We start from the raw sequence: 19338 nt of genomic DNA, 5'->3' as shown, positions 1-19338 counted from the left end.
CACTGCACTCCAGCCCAGGTGACACAGCAAGACTCTGTCTCAAAAAAAAAAAAAAAAAAGAAATTAAACTACTCATGATTTAGCTACAAATGTACATGACACCAAGAAGGGCAGGGTGGAGAAAGGAAGTTGAAAGACCTGGCAATAGGGTGACATATGACATGAAAGGTAAGGTAACACCAAATGTCCTTCCAAAGTCATTATCTTGGGTGGATGGATATGTTAGGTAATAAAAAGAAAAATGGGCTGCAACTGAGGCTAACATACTGAGGCTTTCCCTTACTGAATCTGTTGATAAGAGAGTAAGTTGTAAATGCTCAGCCAACAGTGGGAAGTGAGTGCTTGTACTGGGGCAGTAGTCGGGGGTGGGTAGGCAGACCAGGAAGTCCAGGCAAAGCAGGCCAGGCCACCCCTGAGTTACAGGGAAGCTTAGGAAAACAAAACTCCTCTATATTGGGTAACTTAGTATTTGTAGTTAAAGGAAAAAAAAAAAAAAGGATAAGGGAGATATTTCAGAAAATGTTGCTTGGGGTGCCAGCATCTAAACTTAAATGACCACTTAGGAGTGGTTTGCGAAGAGATAACATAGATAGTACTTTATAAAGAGACACAGTATTGAGGTAAAACATGGTGGTTAAAGACAAAGTTGTCTGAAGTCAAGAGTCTGAGGAAGAGAAATCTCAAGAGAGGGGGCAGAGGAACTGTTATTGAGGCAGAAAGAGACTCTGGAGAATGACATTGTGCCACTGTTCTTTACCCACCCATTTCAAGTTTTTTTCCCCAGGGTAGGAAGATGGGTGGTTCATTTTATCCTTTGAACTTTCTATTTTTAACTTGGGTTGTAGCAAAGTGAAGTCTTTGTGGTTTCTCATTTTTAATTTTTATGGAATTTGTAGGTTTATAGAACCTGGATAAAATCTGGCCAAGTGTTGGTTCCTATTTGTTATTTTTAGGCTAAAATCTTCTGGAACTGCTTGCCAGACACATATCATTTATGGGATTACAAACTGTTTGGTCTTCATTAGAGGCCAGCGCCACTATTTATTTTCACTGAAGCTCTCTTGAAGATAGTAATTTAATACCCAGATTAAATATGTTATGCTTACAATGAAAATATTTCATATTCTGCATTTGCCATCATAATAAATAATGGTTTAATAGTTAACATTTGTTGAGAATCAGTATTTCAAGTTTCTGTTCTATACCAGACACTGTGCTGAGCCAGTTTTATGTAATATTCATGACAGTCTTGCAAAGGATTAACATCTTCCTTTTGCACTTGAGGAGCCTACGATTCAGAGGGGCTAAGTACTTGCTCTGAAACACATTGCAGTAAGTGGTGATCCCTGGATTGGCATCCATGTCTCTTTGACCCTTGTGCATGCGTAGTCTGTGACATAAAAGAATGATTGTTTCTAATCAAAGGACTTCTTTCCAGATCTGAGCACCTTCATCACATACGACATCGAAAACAGATGCTTAACTTAATATGCCTGCCAGGAGAGTGGATGTATCCACTGCAAAACGGGATGCAGACTCTGAATATACTTCTGCTGTAAAAATGAATGAGACTGCCTAAAGCTAGGCTAATTCGATTTACCAACTTGAAGGTGCCCAAACAACCATGTTGTTTTAGCCTGGAATACAGCACATTAATGTAGTGACCTAGGGCGTAGCCTGTGCTTTTTCTGCATTTTCAGGGGAATGAAGAACAGCATCAGGGCTCCATGGTTCTCTGGTAATTCTGTCTCCAGTGACCTCCTGTAGACGTGCCCCTTGCTTCATGGCAGTGTTTCTCAAGGCCTTCAAGGAAAGAGAATTCCTTGATTTCCATTTCTGTTAGTTACTCAAATTTCCTTCAGCTCAACTCTCGTTTATTGAGTGATTGCTACATACCAAACTTTGCTCTGGGCCCTCTTGATGAAGACTGATTTTTAACATCAGATAACCACTATTTTCTAGGCACGTATATAAGACAGAAAATAGCAAAGATTGTGTTTTAAAACTTTGTTCAAGTAAGTGATAGGAATGTTTTTTACTGGCAAATTTCCATTGTGTTTTTCTTATACTTTGCCACACCCAGTATTCTTCTCTTCCGACTTTTCTCAATTTAACAATCTGACCCTTATAGTTCCTGAGAGCACACTAAAAACATAACTGCAGTTATTAAAAAAGCAAGGCTTACTTGGTGTTTCCTTGACATATTCTGTTATGTGCTTTACTCAGTACATTACTCTGCTGTGTAATGTACTGTGCTTTTTATTAAGGCTTTCTGTTATATTCGTGTGCATTTTTAGTACCACAGGCTTTTCAGTAGTTTATAGTGATTTTTTTTTCTTTTTAAGACAGAGTTTTGTTCTTGTTGCCCAGGCGAGAGTGCAATGGCACCATCTCGGCTCACTGCAACCTCCGCCTCCCAGGTTCAAGCAATTCTCATGCTTCAGCCTCACGAGTAGCTGGGATTACAGGCATGCGCTACCGCGCCCAGCTAATTTTTTTGTATTTTTAGTAGAGATGGAGTTTCACCATGTTGGTCAGGCTGGTCTTGAACTCCCGACCTCAGGTGATGCACACACCTTGGCCTCCCAAAGTGCTGGGATTACAGCGTGAGCCACTGTGCCCGGCTGTTTATAGTGAATTCTTAATGTTAAGAATGTTTTGCCAGTTAGTTTACATTTCTTTCTTTCACTCTTTTTCAGGTAGCTGCTTTCTATTAGGCACTAAGGGCAGAAAGAGATGAAGAATATATACCTACCTTCAAGAAGCCTAAAACCTAAGATTTTATTCAGTGTGGCATTAGAAAATAGAGGAATGAGCATACATTTCCTTTGTCTTTTTAAAATTTTATTTATTTATTTATTTGAGACAGAGTCTTGCTATGTCACCTAGGCTGGAGTGCAGTGGCATGATCTTGACTCGCAGCAACCTCCGCCCCCCGGGTTCAAGTTAATTCTCCTGCCTCAGCCTCCCAAGTAGCTGGGATTACAGGTGTGTGTACTACTGTGCCCAGCTAATTTTTGTGTTTTTAGTAGAGATGGGGTTTCCCCATGTTTGCCAGGCTGGTCTCGAACTTCTGATTTCAAGTGATCCACCTGCCTCCGCCTCCCAAAGTGCTGGGATTACAGGCGTGAGCCACCGTGCCCAGCTCCTTTGTCTTTTAATATGGTGTTTTATAATGACCATTTTATGTTCATTTGCTGCTGGATTATTCCATGCTCAGCATAGCTAGCTGTCTCTCATAGAGTCCAACATATGGAGTCTTGCTGTTTTAAAATTTATATAGCAGGTAAAGGATTCATTAAATATTATAAGGCTCACAGCCTTCCCAGTTCCTCTTCCTCTTCCTCCTCCTCCTCCTCTTCTTCCTCTTTTTTCTTTTCTTTTCTTTTTTCTTCTTTTTTTTTTTTTTTTTGAGACAAGTCTCACTGTGTTATCCAGGCTGCAGTATAATGGTATTATCACAGCTCACTGCAACCTTGAACTCCTTTACTCAGTGATCCTCCCACCTTAGCCTCCTAAGTAGCTAAGACCACTGGCACAAGCCACTGCACCCAGCTGATTTTTAATCATTTTTTTGTAGAGTTAAGGTTTTGCTATGTTGCACAGGTTCAATTTCAACTCCTGGCCTACAGTGGTCCTCCTGCCTCAGCCTCCCAAAGCATGGAGATTACAGGCATGAACCACGGTGCCTAACCCCTCCCAGTTTTAATGCCCATCATTCTTTGGCGATTAACTATGATATGCCATGAAAGAGCATTCAGTTTGGGAAGCAGAAAAGCTATTCAGGTTGGAGTCCAGCTCTTAGACTCCAGGCAAGTTATTACTTAACTTTTCAGAGCACTGGCCCTCATAGCTTTGTGTAAGATTTAAGTATGTAAGAACTTTGAAAAAGTAAGACATCTTGCCAACACTATTGCTGTTGTTATTGAAAGCATACATTAAAGCTGCTTGTAAGTACTAAAACATTGTGGTGATCATCATTATTTCTGAAAGTGAATAACTCATGTTTTACAAGTGACTGTAAAAGCCACATTAGGGGCTTGTAAGAGTGTGAAAGGAAAGAAGGGAGGGTAAAAGACATCCAGGGGCTTGGAGTATTTATCCAATTTGCAGAAATTGATGGTTTCAACGAAAGAGCTGTTGTTTACAAGGTAGGGTCTTGGATGCTTGGGTAATATTCATAGATGGTAAAGTTTCCTACCATTAATATACTACTTAAAATAAGGTGGGTAGGTTAGGTTTAAAAATCACTGAGATCAAGGTGAAAGCATCACCAGAGAGTCCCAACATAATGGAGAGTTAAAGGCAGAGATAGTGTTACATTGAAAGGCGTCAGAAAGAGCTTTTTGGAAAAAATGAGGACTTGAGGAGGACTTGAGAGAAATCTTGAAAAAAGGCCTTTTTTGACAACGAAGAATGGGAGAAAAGTATGTTCTAAGTAGGTGAAGTGACAATAAAAACATACATACAAAAGAATGGCAGGCTTGTTTCAGACAATAACCAGTACCTTAGCTTGGTGTGAGTCTTTAGAGATATGGTTGAGTATGTAGGTGGAAGCTACCCTTTGGAAGATTCGAGACATATTGTTTTAGTCTTCCTGGTACATTGTTGCATCTTTCAAGTCCCTGTTCTTAGTGAGTCTTCTAACAACTCTACCCCTGCACACTCAATCCAAACTGATTGTGCCTTTTTATTTGCTACCTTTATTTAAGGTCTATGTGCAAAACTGTGTGGCAATGTGGTGAAGTGGGTATTCTGGAGCTGGCGCCCTGGGTTGAAATTTTGGTTCTGCTGTTTCCTAGCTTGTGTGACCTTGGGGAAGTCACTTATCTGTGCCTCAGTTTCTTAATCTGTAAAATGGGAGTGATGGCATCTAGTTCTTGTGGCTATTGTGAGGACTAATGGGTTAATTTATATTAAATGCTTACAAAAGTATCAGGTACTAGGTACTGTTGTTATTAATCTCTGTCAAACAATTTATCGATCACCCTCTGTTATGATTAATTACATGCCTCACCCCGCTATGGGACTGCGCCCTTTAGGAGGGAAGGATACATTCTATTTTAACCTTTGTATTCTCATTGCTTTATAATATCTGCCTTCTGCATGGTTGTGAAAAGTCGAGAATTCTACAGCACATATATCTAGACAAATTGCTCCTGTGAGTCTTCCTTAGATCCAATCCCAGAGAAGCTGGATTTTAGGAAGAACTACCTTATACCACTGGTTGTACTTGTTCTGACATAAATATATATAGCCCACTTCCGTAACTAACACTGTAAAAGCAATTCCATTAACACCTCCAAAATAACAAGGAGACCTCGGTTCTTAAGTCTGTGTGCAAGAAAAGTTGTAACTAAATATTTATTTAATCATAGGTGTTTTGTATTCCTCTAATGAAATGAAGTTTTAATGTTTCATTAACATCATCTAATCATGGAAGCTGGTGGTTAACTCTTTGATATGAAAACATTGTTGACTAATTAAAGCCCAGTATAACTTCTTTCAGGTGATAACGTGAATGCATGTGCAGACGCTTGATGCTTAACTTTCAGTCAGGAAAATGGGAAGGATGTGGTGTGTGTGTGGGGGGGTGGGGGTGGGGGCACGTGAAGCATCTTTACTGGACACAGCTTGCTCACCAATAAATGAATGTTGGGTAATAATAGGGAGAGACACCCCTGTCTAAACTAGATTCTTTGATGGCATGGGATCTTTTGTCTTATACTTAAGAGGAAAATTTGACTCTTTAATATGATACTTTAAAATTCAACAACAAATTTAAAAAATTATTAGGTTTTAAAATAGAGGTCTTTCTCTATTTTAAATGAACTTTATTTAAAAGGTTTTAGAAACAGCTCTTCTGTTTTTTGTGCCTGGTCATGGTTTAGAAACTTTAGTTAGACAATTAGGAAAATATTGTGTCTCGTGTGATTTTAAATTAATGGGAAGATGTTGGGCTTTCTAATTCAGAATTGCACACTCAGTAGGAGATGGAGCCAAGATTAAAAGCATGAGCTGGATTCCTCATTTTAGAGATTGATCATTATTACTGCCAGAACATAACGTAAGTTCTTTACCTTGATGGTTTTTTTGACCTCATCATTACTTCGGCATTAGGAAAATGAGAATAAATAGGAAGAAGATCAAGAACCCGAACACAGTTGAAGTTGAAAATGTGTCATATTTGAGACTTCCCCTTCATTCATAGAATTATCCTTTGAACTAGTTGAGAGCCATATTTTCTTGTATAATCCTGTCTCTCATTATGCTTCGGGAAGGACTGCGAAAGGATCGTTCATGCATTCTTGATTCCATCAGGAGTTGAAATAGACGCCCATCTCTTACACAGAAATGCTGAACAATAATACTGTCATGGCTTGATGGCTTTGCATTGTAGCGAGAAAATCTGAAACTGCTATGAGCAGATTGTCTTGAGCACTTTCCAAGGTTATCTAAGGTCCAAGAGTTGCCATCTTCATAACTGAAATTTTTATTTTTCCTTTCTTAGATATTGAACATGGACATAGTCAACATGTTCTGAGTGCTTTCTATGTGTTTGATGCTGTTCTAAGTTCTTTATCTATATTAACTCATTTTCTCCTCACCATAACCCTGAGGAGTGGTTCTACTTAACAGATGGGATACTGAGGTACAGAGAGGCTATGAAACTTACCCACAGTCATGACACTTAATTATTGGTAGAAGCAGGATTCTAACCCAGTTAATCTGCCTTCAGTGCTCATACTCAGTAACTTGGCAGAGTAGCCTATGAGTGGGCCACTGTATTCTTGTTTGGAGATGGGAGTTACTGTCGTGCATTCACAGTGATCTCTGTGAAGGGACAAAACAGATTACCTTTTTCGGTCAAGGTGCAAGGCCATGGGAAGTCAAGAACAGTCTGGGAAGAAATGGAGATTGTGTCATGAGTTTCCTAGGACAGAGCTTCCAAATAGGCTCATCTGCGTTTGAGGGAAGTTCAGAGGAACTCTTGGTGGTGGCGAGGGGAGAGAAGAAAGCATATCCATTGCAGGGTTCCCAAGCATCTTGATCTGCCCATGTATCCCCAGTCTCAACTCTGCTGTAGGAATTACATTTGGGGCTTCAAATCCAGCAGAACATAAGGCCTTTATTTGTATACTACATATTTATTTGTATATTTGTGTACTTTTATATTTGTATACTACATATTTGTATACTACACATAAAAATAAAGGGTTGTTAAATGGAATGGTTTTCCTAAGTCTCAGGGAGAGTACCCAGAATTAAAAATGAAACTGTCTAATGTGTGTTTAAAAAGAAAAGCCTGTCTGAAATTTGAAGTCGGTGGTCTACGGAATTGTCCTTGGTGAGTGTGTTGGTAGCTCCTTGGCTGACAATGGTACAAAATGTGACCTTTGTGTTTGGAGACCTTTTCACTCTTGAGTGCCCACATTGATAGGTACTTGGACTTGGGGTTTCATGACTGTAGGGGCTGCCACAGTAAGTTCTGGGGTTATGTCTAGGCATAGGACCACAATTATTCTGTTAAATAAAAATTATTTTGACATTTGTAAAAATGATAAGGAAGACTTTATTCAGGACTATCACAACAGGTGTAAAGACTATGTCAGTAGACGAGAGAGATCTGGGTCAACTCTAAATACAACAAGAACAAGTGGGAATTTATGGCCAAGGAGCAGGATGTGGGGCATTGGGTGGATGGAAAATGACTAAGAAGAGACATTGATGGGAGTAGGATTCTTGCTGAAGAAAGGTGGGGGATGAGGAATTTGAACAAATATTGAGGGTAGGGGATTCTTTCTAGACTGACTTAGTAGAATCCTTGCTAAAACTAGACTCTGCAGGCCCAGCAAGGGTCAGGGACAAGGTGGACGCCTAGTCAAGAAGAGGGCTTGAAGGAGCCTGACTCAAATTTGGCCAAGGTGGGAGAATTTATCAGTTCCTATTGCTTGATTAAATGTAAGGACTCAAGTATTAGACTTGATCTCACGCAAGAGACACTGTTAAGTGAAGTATAGAGTGAATTCCAGAAAAGTCTATTTTCTTATTGGTGTAGACATCTGTGACTGGGTTGACATAAATGATCAGAGTAGCTCTGAGAGATGGGATCTTTAAGATTTTCCTGATGCTGCACTGTGAAGTGGATTTATTTTTATTCATTAGACTTAAGTAGGGTTTATTAAGTGCCAGGCATGGTTCTGAACGCTTTGCAAATATTAACTCATATAATCCTCAAAACAATTCTATAAGATGGTTATGCCGTCTTCCCGTTTTATATATAATTATGTATTGCTTAACAACAAGAGCACATTTTGAGAAAAACATCCATAGGCTGTTTTGTCATTGTACAAACATCATAGAGTATACTTACACAAGACCAGATGGTATAGCCTACTACTTACCTTTCCATACGGTGAAGTAGGCTATCCCACCTAGGCTACAAACCTTTACAGCATGTTACTGTACTGAATACTGTAGGCAGTTGTAACATAATGGTAAGTATGTATATCTAAACATATCCACACATAGAAGAGGTACAGTAAAAATATGGTATAAAAGATTTAAAAAGAGATGCACCTATGTAGGACAGCTACAGTATAGTCTAGTGGAACTACTGTGGTGTATGTTGTTATGCAGTGCTTGACTGTGTGAGGAAACAGAGGCCCAGAGGAGTTAAATAATTTGTCCAAGGTCACATAGCAAGTAAGTGGTGGGGCTTGGATTTCCACCCAGGCAGCCTGGCTCCAGAGTCTGCATTCTTAATCACTTGGTTAGGTTGCATCCTGGGCTGTTGACTCCCGGGGATTTACTTCTTATTATTCTGGGCTTTTCTTTTTCTGCCCATAAATAAAGAATTCTTTTTCTAGGTTTAGTCAGACTCTGGGCCTTGTTCAGACTGAAGTCAGGATTGGAAGGTGTGTTTAACTTGAGTCTCGAAGTTATTTGTAAACAGCCTTTCAGGTCATCTTTTACCTTCTTGACCAAAATCGTTAGTTTATTGATAAAAACACATTTTCTACTTTTCCACAGTTTGTGCAGAATATTATTGGTGACTCTTTCTAATCAACCGTTGGCTTTTTGCCCTTCACCAGCAAGCTCAGAAGCATTCCTTTTTTTTTTTTTTTTTCTTTCTTTCTTTCTTCTTTTTTTTTTTTAACGAAAAAATGCTCCATTAGCTGAACAATGAGAACACATGGCCACAGCGGGGGAACAACATACACTGGGGCCTGTTTGGCCAGGGGGAGGTGTAGGAGGATGGAGACATCAGGATAAATAGCTAATGCATGCTGGGCTTAATACCTAGGTGATAGGTGATAGGTGCAGCAAACCACTATAACACACGTTTACCTATGTAACAAACCTGCACATCCTGGCCATGTATCTAGAACTTGAAATAAAATAAAATAAAAATGCTCCATTTATGGTCAGTGAGTGGTAGTTCCTTGATAAAGGCTTTGGTAAACTGGCTTTCAGATAATACACATCTGCCACCAAAACTCTCTTAAAGCAGTAAATCTCTACTGTATAGAACTGACCAGATTCATTTTCAGTATTTATAGTGTCTTTAAATTTTGGTTAAATTAGTCAAACTGGTATTTCAAAGGATTCTGGTTAATATAATACAAAATCAAAGTTATATAATGTTATATTTGGAAACTCATCAGGGTTCAATGGAACCTCACCTTATGGATTTTTTGCTTAACTTTTAATTGCAGATCTGTCTATGGCAGTGCAGAAATTTTCCCAGTCATTACAAGATTTCCAGTTTGAATGTATTGGTGATGCTGAAACAGATGATGAAATTAGTATTGGTAAGTACTACTGTTTTAGAAAGTTCTACTTCTAATATTTATTTTACTGAAATCAAATAGACACACACCTAAATAATAAACATCTAAAATATTTTCTGACTTTGACGATACTATAAGGGTGATTTTGGGTTTCTATGGAAGAATTTTTTTTTTTTTTGGGAGACAGTCTTGCTCTGTCACCCAGGCTGGAGGGCAGTGGTGCGATCTCAGCTCACTGCAACCTCTGCCTCCCACATTCAAGCAATTTTCCTGCCTCAGCCTCCCAAGTAGCTGGGATTACAGGTGACCACCACCACGCCCAGCTAATTTTGTTTTTGTATTTTTAGTAGAGACGGGGTTTCACTACGTTGGTCAGGGTGGTCTTGAACTCCTGACCTCGTGATCCACCCACCTCAGCCTCCCGAAGTGCTGGGATTACAGGTGTGAGCCACCGTGCCCAGCTGGAAATCTTATTAATTGCAGGTCTTGGCTTGCATGTAAGATTCTCATTTCTAATAGATTTGAAGGTGATGTCCATGCTCCTAGTCCATGGACCACGCTTGAGAAGCTGGAATTTATAATCCCCTTCATACCTCTCCACAATCACATACCTCTTCTTCCTCTGCCCTTTCTTTTTCTTCTGTAGTTCTACCAGTTATGTCTGTATTTCTAGACAGTATATTTCATTAGCTTTGACTATCTAAGTAGCAAATCCTAGCACAGACCTTGCTGTGAAACAAAAGGGCAATGTTACCCCCACAAAAAAAGGCTCTCAGGAGAAGTTAAGCTGAATGAGTTTCGGCTTCAATGTGTGGCTTTAGCTTGCCTGTATTCACAAGAGCTCCTTTTGGAGAAATCGCTGGGCAGGGTACAGAGTCCTTAGACAAGCTCTCTGCGTATGAAATTTACACGATACATACATCATTGTGATCATATTGGCAGTCTTTCTGAGCAGATACATGCCAAGTGGTCACTCTCTTTGCTTGCTTTTTTAGGAGTGTTAGTTAATTTGAGGGGAGGGTGGAGGGGCTGGTCTCCTTCAGCCCTCAGTTTTGTGATGAAAGGTGGTCCCAGCCATGCCTGTCACTTGCCTGAGGTATAGTTAAAGTGCCTCCAGGAATAAGGGAGAGCCCTCCCACATGCATGACATCTTCCTCCTCACAGGAGAGCTGGGGAAGGGCAGCATTAGGGATCATGCACTGCCAACATTTAGAACAATAGTGGTCATTTTGCTTGTCATTTCTTGACATTTGTGTTATAAATGTCTGGTCCTCAACATAGGCTTTGTAGTATACACTTAGCCAGGTAAAAGCCTAGATTATATCACTAAAATACAAATATATTAGCATTATTACTTAGAAAAGCTACACCCACATATTTACATAACAGTTATTTTCACTTAGTTGTTTATTTATTTTGAGACAGAGTCTTGCTCTGTCACCTAGGCTGGAGTGCAGTGGCATGATCTCGGCTCACCGCAACCTCCGCCTCCTGTGTTCGAGTGATTCTCGTGCCTCAGCCTCCTGAGTAACTGGGATTATAGGCGTATGCCACCAGGCCTAGCTAATTTTTGTATTTTTATTAGAGATGAGGTTTCCCCATGTTGGCCAGGCTGGTCTCGATCTCCTGACCTCAGGTGATCCACCTGCCTTGGCCTCCCAAAGTGCTGGGATTACAGGTGTGAACCACTGTGCCCAGCCTTCACTTAGTTATATTAAGCTATAAATTTCATGGAGGCAGAAGCCAGATTTTTTTCTTTTTTAACCCTTTTGGCCTTAGCACTTGACCCAGATCCTCACAGTAGACCTTCAGATAAATTGTTGAATAAATGACATAATTTTCCTTATAAACTTTAATTTTTTTCACTTATATACATATTTTTCTAATACAATGATATATATAATTTGGTATTTTTTTCTTTGGAAAGAGGATTATAGCAAATACTCCTGGGTTTCCACAGATGATATAATTTTAATGACTTCATGAATTTATTTCATCAGGTTCATATACATGAATTTATGAAATAATCCCTATAGTATGTTCAGGTTACTTCTGGTTGACCCTTTACCTGTTATTGTTAAGAGTACAGTAAACATCTTTCTGTATGTTTCCGTTTCCATTAAGCTTCTTACTTAAAAGTCATCTTGAAGTCACACATGCGTGTAGTAACTGCAGATGTAGGGTTTTTAATCACTGTGCTATGCAACCTTCTAGGCAGATGTTAGATAATTTCCCCAAGTTGTAGTGAACTTGATAGCTCAACAGTGGCTTGTTTGACTCTTTCCACTTTGGCTAATTGAACATTGTTGTGCAGCTGTTGCAGATTAGATTCGAGAGGTGTGAATTGATCAGCAGGTGAAGGCTTACAAGCAATGAATATTACATTACATTCTAATGCTATATGGGCTTTGAGAAGTTAAATCTCAGGTTGGAGATCAGGAGATGAAGAATCTACACAAGTAGATATAATGTTGCTTGCTAATTTTAAATCAGGAGATTTATTTAACACCTTTGCACTGGGAATCTGATTTAAATAGCCATGCTATTAGGAAAACTTAGAGCAAAATGACTTATAAGTATAAAATATTTCTGGAACATATATTAAACATATAAAAATATAAATATGTTTCAATATCCTATTCAACACTTTTTACCCTTTACCTGATCTCCTATATACACTCTAAATGGTTAAAAATAAATTGTGTAGATAATAAAGAAGTAGTAGTAAGAGGCTCTGAAGAATCATTGCTGACATGGAAGATTATGAGATTATCCCAAGCTGTTCTACCAAGGACAAGGAACTGGAAAATGTATCCCTGGGACTAACGTGTGTGTCTGGAGTGGGTGGAGAACAAGGATCACGCTTATCCTCCTTCACTGGCTTCAGTTCTATGTGGGAAGGTACAGCGTTTCCGCTGTCTTTGCCTTGTTGAAGCCTGAGTTCCAACGACTTCGTTGTTGCTCTGATTTAATGAAAGGGGAATGAGGCAGGGACAGCTGTGACTCTGAGCAGCGAGCAATAGCCCCACCACACTCTCAGCTGGAGTAGGCTTGAGACCTACCGATGACATAGCCACAAAATCCTGTGACTTACAAAGAAGCTCATCTTCTGTATGTGGGTCATGTCAGCGCAAAACGACTTGAAAAGTAAGACATTGGCAGGCTTTCTGTGTGTAAGGTGTGGTGGGAATGGGTAGGAAGGCAATAGGAAGATGAATAAAGGTGTCTGCTTTCCTTGTGCTCACAGTGGAAGAGGATGAAAAAAAGGTTTGGGGCAAAGTAAGGAAGAGAAGGTGGTGTTACTATTTCAGTGTAATTGCCTAATTATGAAAGTTGTTCTGGGATTGTGTTTGATGTGTAGGCCCATGTCTGGCCTGTACATCTGCCCCAGCCCTTCACCAGTTCCCTCTGCCCCTACCCTTTTGGCCTGTGCTTGCTGGGTTTTTTGTTTTGTTTTGTTTTGTGCCAGTGACACACTGCTGGCTTGGAAGGAGGCAAAATGGAATTTGTTGTTCAAGACCCAGTGGGGAATTCCTGTGGCTCAGAGAGTAGGTCAGGACTGAAGTCCCAAGCAGGGTAGTGTCCTGTACTTTTTTTTTTTTTTTTAGCACCTCCCTTTTCATTGGAGAGCATCAAGAGGCCATTGCCCTCCCTTCTCTAAGGATAAATGAGCTGCAGGTGAGCTTTGGCCTTTTCCCTTTCATCTGCTCACTGCAGTGCTCGGTGAGTGGGAAGTGGCCTATTGAGCCCATCCGCTTAACTTCCCACAGCTGCACTAACTGCCCACTTTGTATTTGGCTTTGGTTTTTTGAACTAAGGAAGACATTGAGTTAGGAGTACAGTGCTAGACACGTGGGGCTCAGAAATCGGTGATGGAGGGGAGGAAAGTGACTATAAACTGGTATAAGATAGATTCAAGCCACCTCTCATATCATACATTTATAGGGGTAGATCAAATACAAAAGGTACCATTATGTAACTATAATTACACAAAGTAATATGTGTGTAAATACAAAAACAATACTCATTGCATCAGTCCTGGAGCACACTCTTGCATGGGAACTGATAATGTTCCAATATGAGTTATTTGTCCAGCCTTAAAACTTTACTGATAGGAAATAAAAGGTTATTTGTGCAGAAACTAAAATCATATTCTTTTCAAAACACTGTTTATGGTGGGTTAAACGGCTGGATGTCCAAAGATACTACTATGAACCTGTCTATGAGATGGGTTGTTTAGCTACATTGATTTAGCACATTAGTATATAGGATAATAAAAGACTGTAAGTCTTAGCACATCACTTGAGAATTTTTATCCACACCAGAGCTGGAGTATGCAATTTACTCTATTTGGTTTTTGTATTTAGTACTTATAATTTGAAATCATTTTAAATCAAAGATTAAAAATGAGAAGACCTCTAGGTTTTTTAAAAATTTAGATATTGTGGCCGGGTTCGGTGGCTCACTCTTGTAATCCCAGCACTTTGGGAGGGCGAGGCAGGTGGATCATCTGAGGTTGGGAGTTCGAGACCAGCCTGACCAATATGGTGAAACCCAATCTCTACGAAAAATACAAAATTAGCTGGGCGTGGTGGCAAATGCCTGTAATCACCCAGCTACTTGGGAGGCTGAAGCGGGAGAATAGCTTGAATCCGGGAGGGGGTGGTTGCGGTGAGCTGAGATCGCGCCATTGCACTCCAGCCTGGGCAACAAGAGCAAAACTCCGTTTCAAAAAAAAAAAAAGTTAGATATTGTTAGTCAAACTGAACTAGTGCCAATAAAAATGTTAGTCATTAATATGAGGCAAAGTTTATTCATTCTATGTAATCTTGGAAACCATTGAAAAGTCCAGTTGCAATTGTGCATAAACAGCTTGGTTAGTGATGTTGTATGATGACCTAGACTCTGAGGAAAGTCTTGAACAGTATGAGCTTTGGACTCAAGAGATTAAACATTTACCAAGAAGGAGAGTCACTTTGCTAGTAAATATTTTTGGTGGAGACTTCATTCCTGTAGACACACCTAAACAGAAAATTCCTGTGGTAGTGACAGGCAATACACTACCATTTGTCAACTAAGGTAATAGCTCCAAATTCTGAGGGGAGAAATGAGTCAGTAAATTAAGTAGTTTGAATCAAACTGTATTTTTTAACAGTCCCCCAGCTATTTCTGACATAACTAGTATATTGCTGGTTCCTTGTTTACTCCGTTTTGAATGTAGATATGCAGACATAACCACAAGGATAGTGCTTAATAGTTAGCATCAGCCAGGCATGGTGGCTCACGCCTGTAATCCCAGTGCTAGCACTTTCGGAGGCCTAGACAGGCGATCACCTGAGGTAAGGAGTTCAAGACCAGCCTGGTCAACATGGCGAAAACCCATCTCTTCTAAAAATACAAAGATGAGCTGGGCATGATGGCAACGCCTGTAATCCCAGCTACTCGGGAAGCTGAGGCAGGAGAACCGCTTGAACCCGGGAGGTGGAAGTTGCAGTGAGCTAAGAATTCACCATTGCACTCCAACCTGGCCAACAAAGCGAAACTCTGTCTCAAAAAAAAAAAAAAAAAAAAAAAAAGCACGAAGAGCATGTTGCATTTTTAAAAAGACACTTTTGTATGAAAATATTTGTACAAATTGTATGTGTACTGATTGATGGATGAGAGCTCAAACCTGAACCAAGTTTTGTGTACAGCATTGGCTGAGGTGCACCTGACATTTTCTTGTTCTGTCTTTAGGAGAATGTGTTGAAAGGTGAAGGTATAGAAGGTTAAAATAGTGACAATTCAAGTCACAGGAGCTTTACTATGTCTTCCTGTGCTGGCAGTGCTTTGCCGAGGTGCAAATATTTGTTGTTTGTTACCTCTCTGAGGCTGGGTGTGCATCAGTGGGTTACTGTGGTGAGGTGACTCACCTTGATTTGTAGATAGAAACCTGAGAGTGATCTTGGATACCTGATTTGAGGGTGTCAAGAAGAATTTTTTCAAGGGAGTGGCTGGAAAATCTCCTTCAGTTTCTTTGTCAGAAGAGTGACTGTGTAGAAAAGGCATAAAATTTTCACTTACTTTGAAGATGCATCTGTTAGGTCAAATGGAAAGGTAATATTTGATTCTGTTTCCCAAATGAGAAATAAGAATATAGTCTAGGGTGGGAAGTATGGGAAACAATTTATGTATTTTGAAAGAATTCCTCTATAGTGTAGAAACCCTTTGAGAGATAATAGCCTTTGTTTCAGGTTAAAAATCATAACTGCCATAATAAATGCAGAAAATACATTCAAAAGATCATTAATAATTTTTGTTACAGAAGGGCCTATTTTCTTTTTTGACTTAAGCTAATTCAATGATTAAATTATTGAAAATGCCTCAGTGAAAATTTTCTTCAGAATTTGGTCCTGAGCTACAAATATGCAGTTTTACAGTTTACTCTTAATATTTGTCTAGTGATATTGTGATACAAAAGGTAGAACTGGGCGGGTGTGATAGCTCACACCTATAATCCTTTGTCTAGTGATATTGTGATACAAAAGGTAGAACTGGGCGGGTGTGATAGCTCACACCTATAATCCTAGTGCTTGCAGAGGTCATGGCGGGAGGAATGCTTGAGACCAGGAGTCCCAGACCAGCCTGGATGAGGTCCCAGTTCTATAAAAAGTAAAAATTTAGCCAGGCATGGTGGCATGCACCTAAAGACCTAGCTACTCAGGAGGCTGAGGCTGGAGGATCCCTTGAGCCCAGAAGTTGAGGTTACATTAAGCTATGATCACACCACTGTACTGCAGCCCGGGTAACATGTTGAGACCCTGTCTCTTAAGGGAAAAAAAAAAAAAAAAAGAAAAGATGAAGTTGTTTGTAGCCAAGAGATTCTTCTTGGGCGTTTTTACGAAAAATTTCTAAACCAAAGGCAATGCCATTATCAACCACAACTGAACTCTTCTAAAAGAGACCTGTGATACTTTATTAAATTCAAGGAAGTAAACTACCTTCTCATTTGCTGAATCAAAAACAATATCCATCAGTTTTTAGAGATCCTCATTACAACCACTTAAATGTGGTTATATAAATCAGGAAGTTGTGTATTAAAATGGAACATTTCTAAATGCCTAAATTGTTTATACAAATAACATTTTCTTTTTAACTCTGCAGAGGAAGCATATTTTACTTTTTAATAGCTCTCAGTTGGACAATTGTATTATTGTTTTCCTTTTCTTTTCTTTTTTTTTTTTAAACCACCCTTATTTTTGTACCCACACAGAAACCACCCACAATTAATGATTGAAGCAGCTGGGAAAGTTGCACATTTCAGGTGGTGTTCCTCTCTTAAAGAAAACATGCTACTCAAGAGAGATACTTTTATCATATTAGCTGTGTATTTTGAAGCACTTTATTTGACTTAATTTGACATTCAAAAGCTTAGGTGTTTCATGTTTTAGGCTTTGAGTAAAAAATAACCCGAAATCTTGTCATGTCACAAGCCTGGAAAGACATTTAACTTTTAACTTGTTGATAGATATTAATCCCCTAAAACCTCATTTCTTTTTTTGTGACTTTGTTCTGCCCAACAAAAAATAGCCCAGTCTTTTGTACAGAAGGCTCACTTGCTTATCACCTGTAGCAAATTATATGCTCTTTGAGGTCTGACAGTTTTACTCGTATTCCTATTCCTTCCTAGTACTTTAGGGCTTTATTTGTAGCAAAGATTTAATAAATATTTGTTGAGTGAATAATGCCCCCTGCAAAACCTATTAAACTTTTACAGAAATGAATCACTTTAGGGTAAATAGAATTTTAGAGCCTTACATGAAAAATAATATATGCATTGGCTGGGTATGGTGGCTCACGCCTGTAATCCCAGCACTTTGGGAAGCAGAGGTGGGTGGATCGCCTGAGGTCAGGAGTTCAAGACCAGCCTGACCAACATGGAGAAACTAAAAATACAAAGCTGTCTCTACTAAAAATATAAAATTAGCTGGGCTTGTGGCACATGCCTGTAATCCCAGCTACTTGGGAGGCTGAGGCAGGAGAATTGCTTGAACCTGGGAGGCAGAGGTTGTGGTGAGCCGAGATTGCACCGTTGCGCTGTAGCCTGGGCAACAAGAGTGAAACTGCATCTCAAACAAACAAACAAACAAAAAAACCCATATATATATATAACTATATATATATATATGTACTTACTTGAATATATCTACTATGGTCTTTTCAGTATGCTAATCTAAATTTTCAGAGGGTAATAGGTCATATATTTACTAAACACATGCACATACATATGTAATTTTTACATGTACTTTAGAATCATTTAGAACAAGTTTTTGGCTGGGCGTGGTGGCTCACACCTGTAATCCCAGCACTTTGGGAGGCCGAAGCAGGTGTATTACCTGAAGTCAGGAGTTCAAGACCTGCCTGACCAACATGGTGAAACCTTGTCTCTACTAAAAATAGAGAATTAGCCAGGCATGGTGGTGTGTGCCTGTAGTCTTAGCTACTTGGGAGTTTGAGGCAGGAAAATTACTTGAACTTGGGAGTCAGAGGTTGCAGTGAGCCGAGATTGCACCACTGCACTCTAGCCTGGGGGACAGAGTGAGACTCCATCTCAAAAATTAAAAAAAAAAAGCAAGTTTAAAAAATATTTATAAATATTAAAATAAATTTTAAACCAGAGCTAAAAATTTATTCTCTTTTTACATTTGTTCAATATTTATTGACTACCTGTTATGTGACAAGAACTGTGCTTGTGAAAAAGGTGGTCCAAATTTTGCCCTCATAGAGTATACAAACTAAAGGATAAAGTGGTAATAATACCTCTCTTTTAAAATAACATGACTTTAAAAAAGTCTTATTTCAGGGAGGTGGATAGAGAGTCAAGGAGGACTTTTATCTATGGTTAGTAAAAAATAGTCTCAACAAAATAATTAGATAGTGGAATAAATGCTATGACGCATGCTAATTTGGGATGCAGAAATATATACTTGATCCTAATTATTTGCAAGTTTTATAGTTTTGAATTAACATATTCTAAAACGTATTGGTAACCCCAAAAGCAATATTGCTGGCGCATTTGTGGATATGGGCAGAACAGTGATGAAGCTGGTCCACCTGACCCACCTAGGATCCACTCTATGAAGCATGGTGGAGTGTTATTGAAGACTAATAATACGATAGGTTTTTTGCTTTTCTGTAACAGCGACATTGTTAAAGCCAAAGGCCGATAGGGATTAGAGTCAGAAACCGGATTTGTAGCTTTCTCTTGCCTCCCTGTTAAACTTGTCTGTGCCTGCATTTCCTGGTTGTACAACTCATTTATTCAGTAAATACTCAAGTATCAACCAGATCTAAGCCACAATGAGTGGCACAGGTAGTTTAAATTTTTTTTGGAGGACACCAACATTAAACAACCAATGACAGTGAAGTCACAATTGTTTTGAATGGTGTAAAAACAAAGCTTATTATGCTAAGAGAACATAGTCAAGATAGACTAGGCATTGTTGGGTGCCTATTGGTTAACATCAGACACTAGAAAAATAAGTGATGGCCCTTGTGGGTGTTA

General features: G+C 39.3%; 1 protein-coding gene across 1 annotated transcript in view; it reads left to right on the top strand.

Annotated features, from left to right (window-relative positions):
- Nucleotides 1-19338, top strand: part of ARHGAP42 (Rho GTPase activating protein 42) — a 313699-nt gene that overhangs the window by 74643 nt on the left and 219718 nt on the right. Inside the window, exon 2 of the mRNA XM_003910587.5 lies at nt 9720-9815. Coding sequence (XP_003910636.2) covers nt 9720-9815 — 96 coding nt within the window. The remainder of the gene's footprint in view (nt 1-9719; nt 9816-19338) is intronic.

The sequence above is a fragment of the Papio anubis genome, chromosome 12 (assembly GCF_008728515.1).
Source record: "Papio anubis isolate 15944 chromosome 12, Panubis1.0, whole genome shotgun sequence".
Taxonomy (NCBI): domain Eukaryota; kingdom Metazoa; phylum Chordata; class Mammalia; order Primates; family Cercopithecidae; genus Papio; species Papio anubis.
The sequence above is the reverse complement of the archived record's forward strand: the minus strand, read 5'-3'. Positions and strand labels throughout refer to the sequence as shown.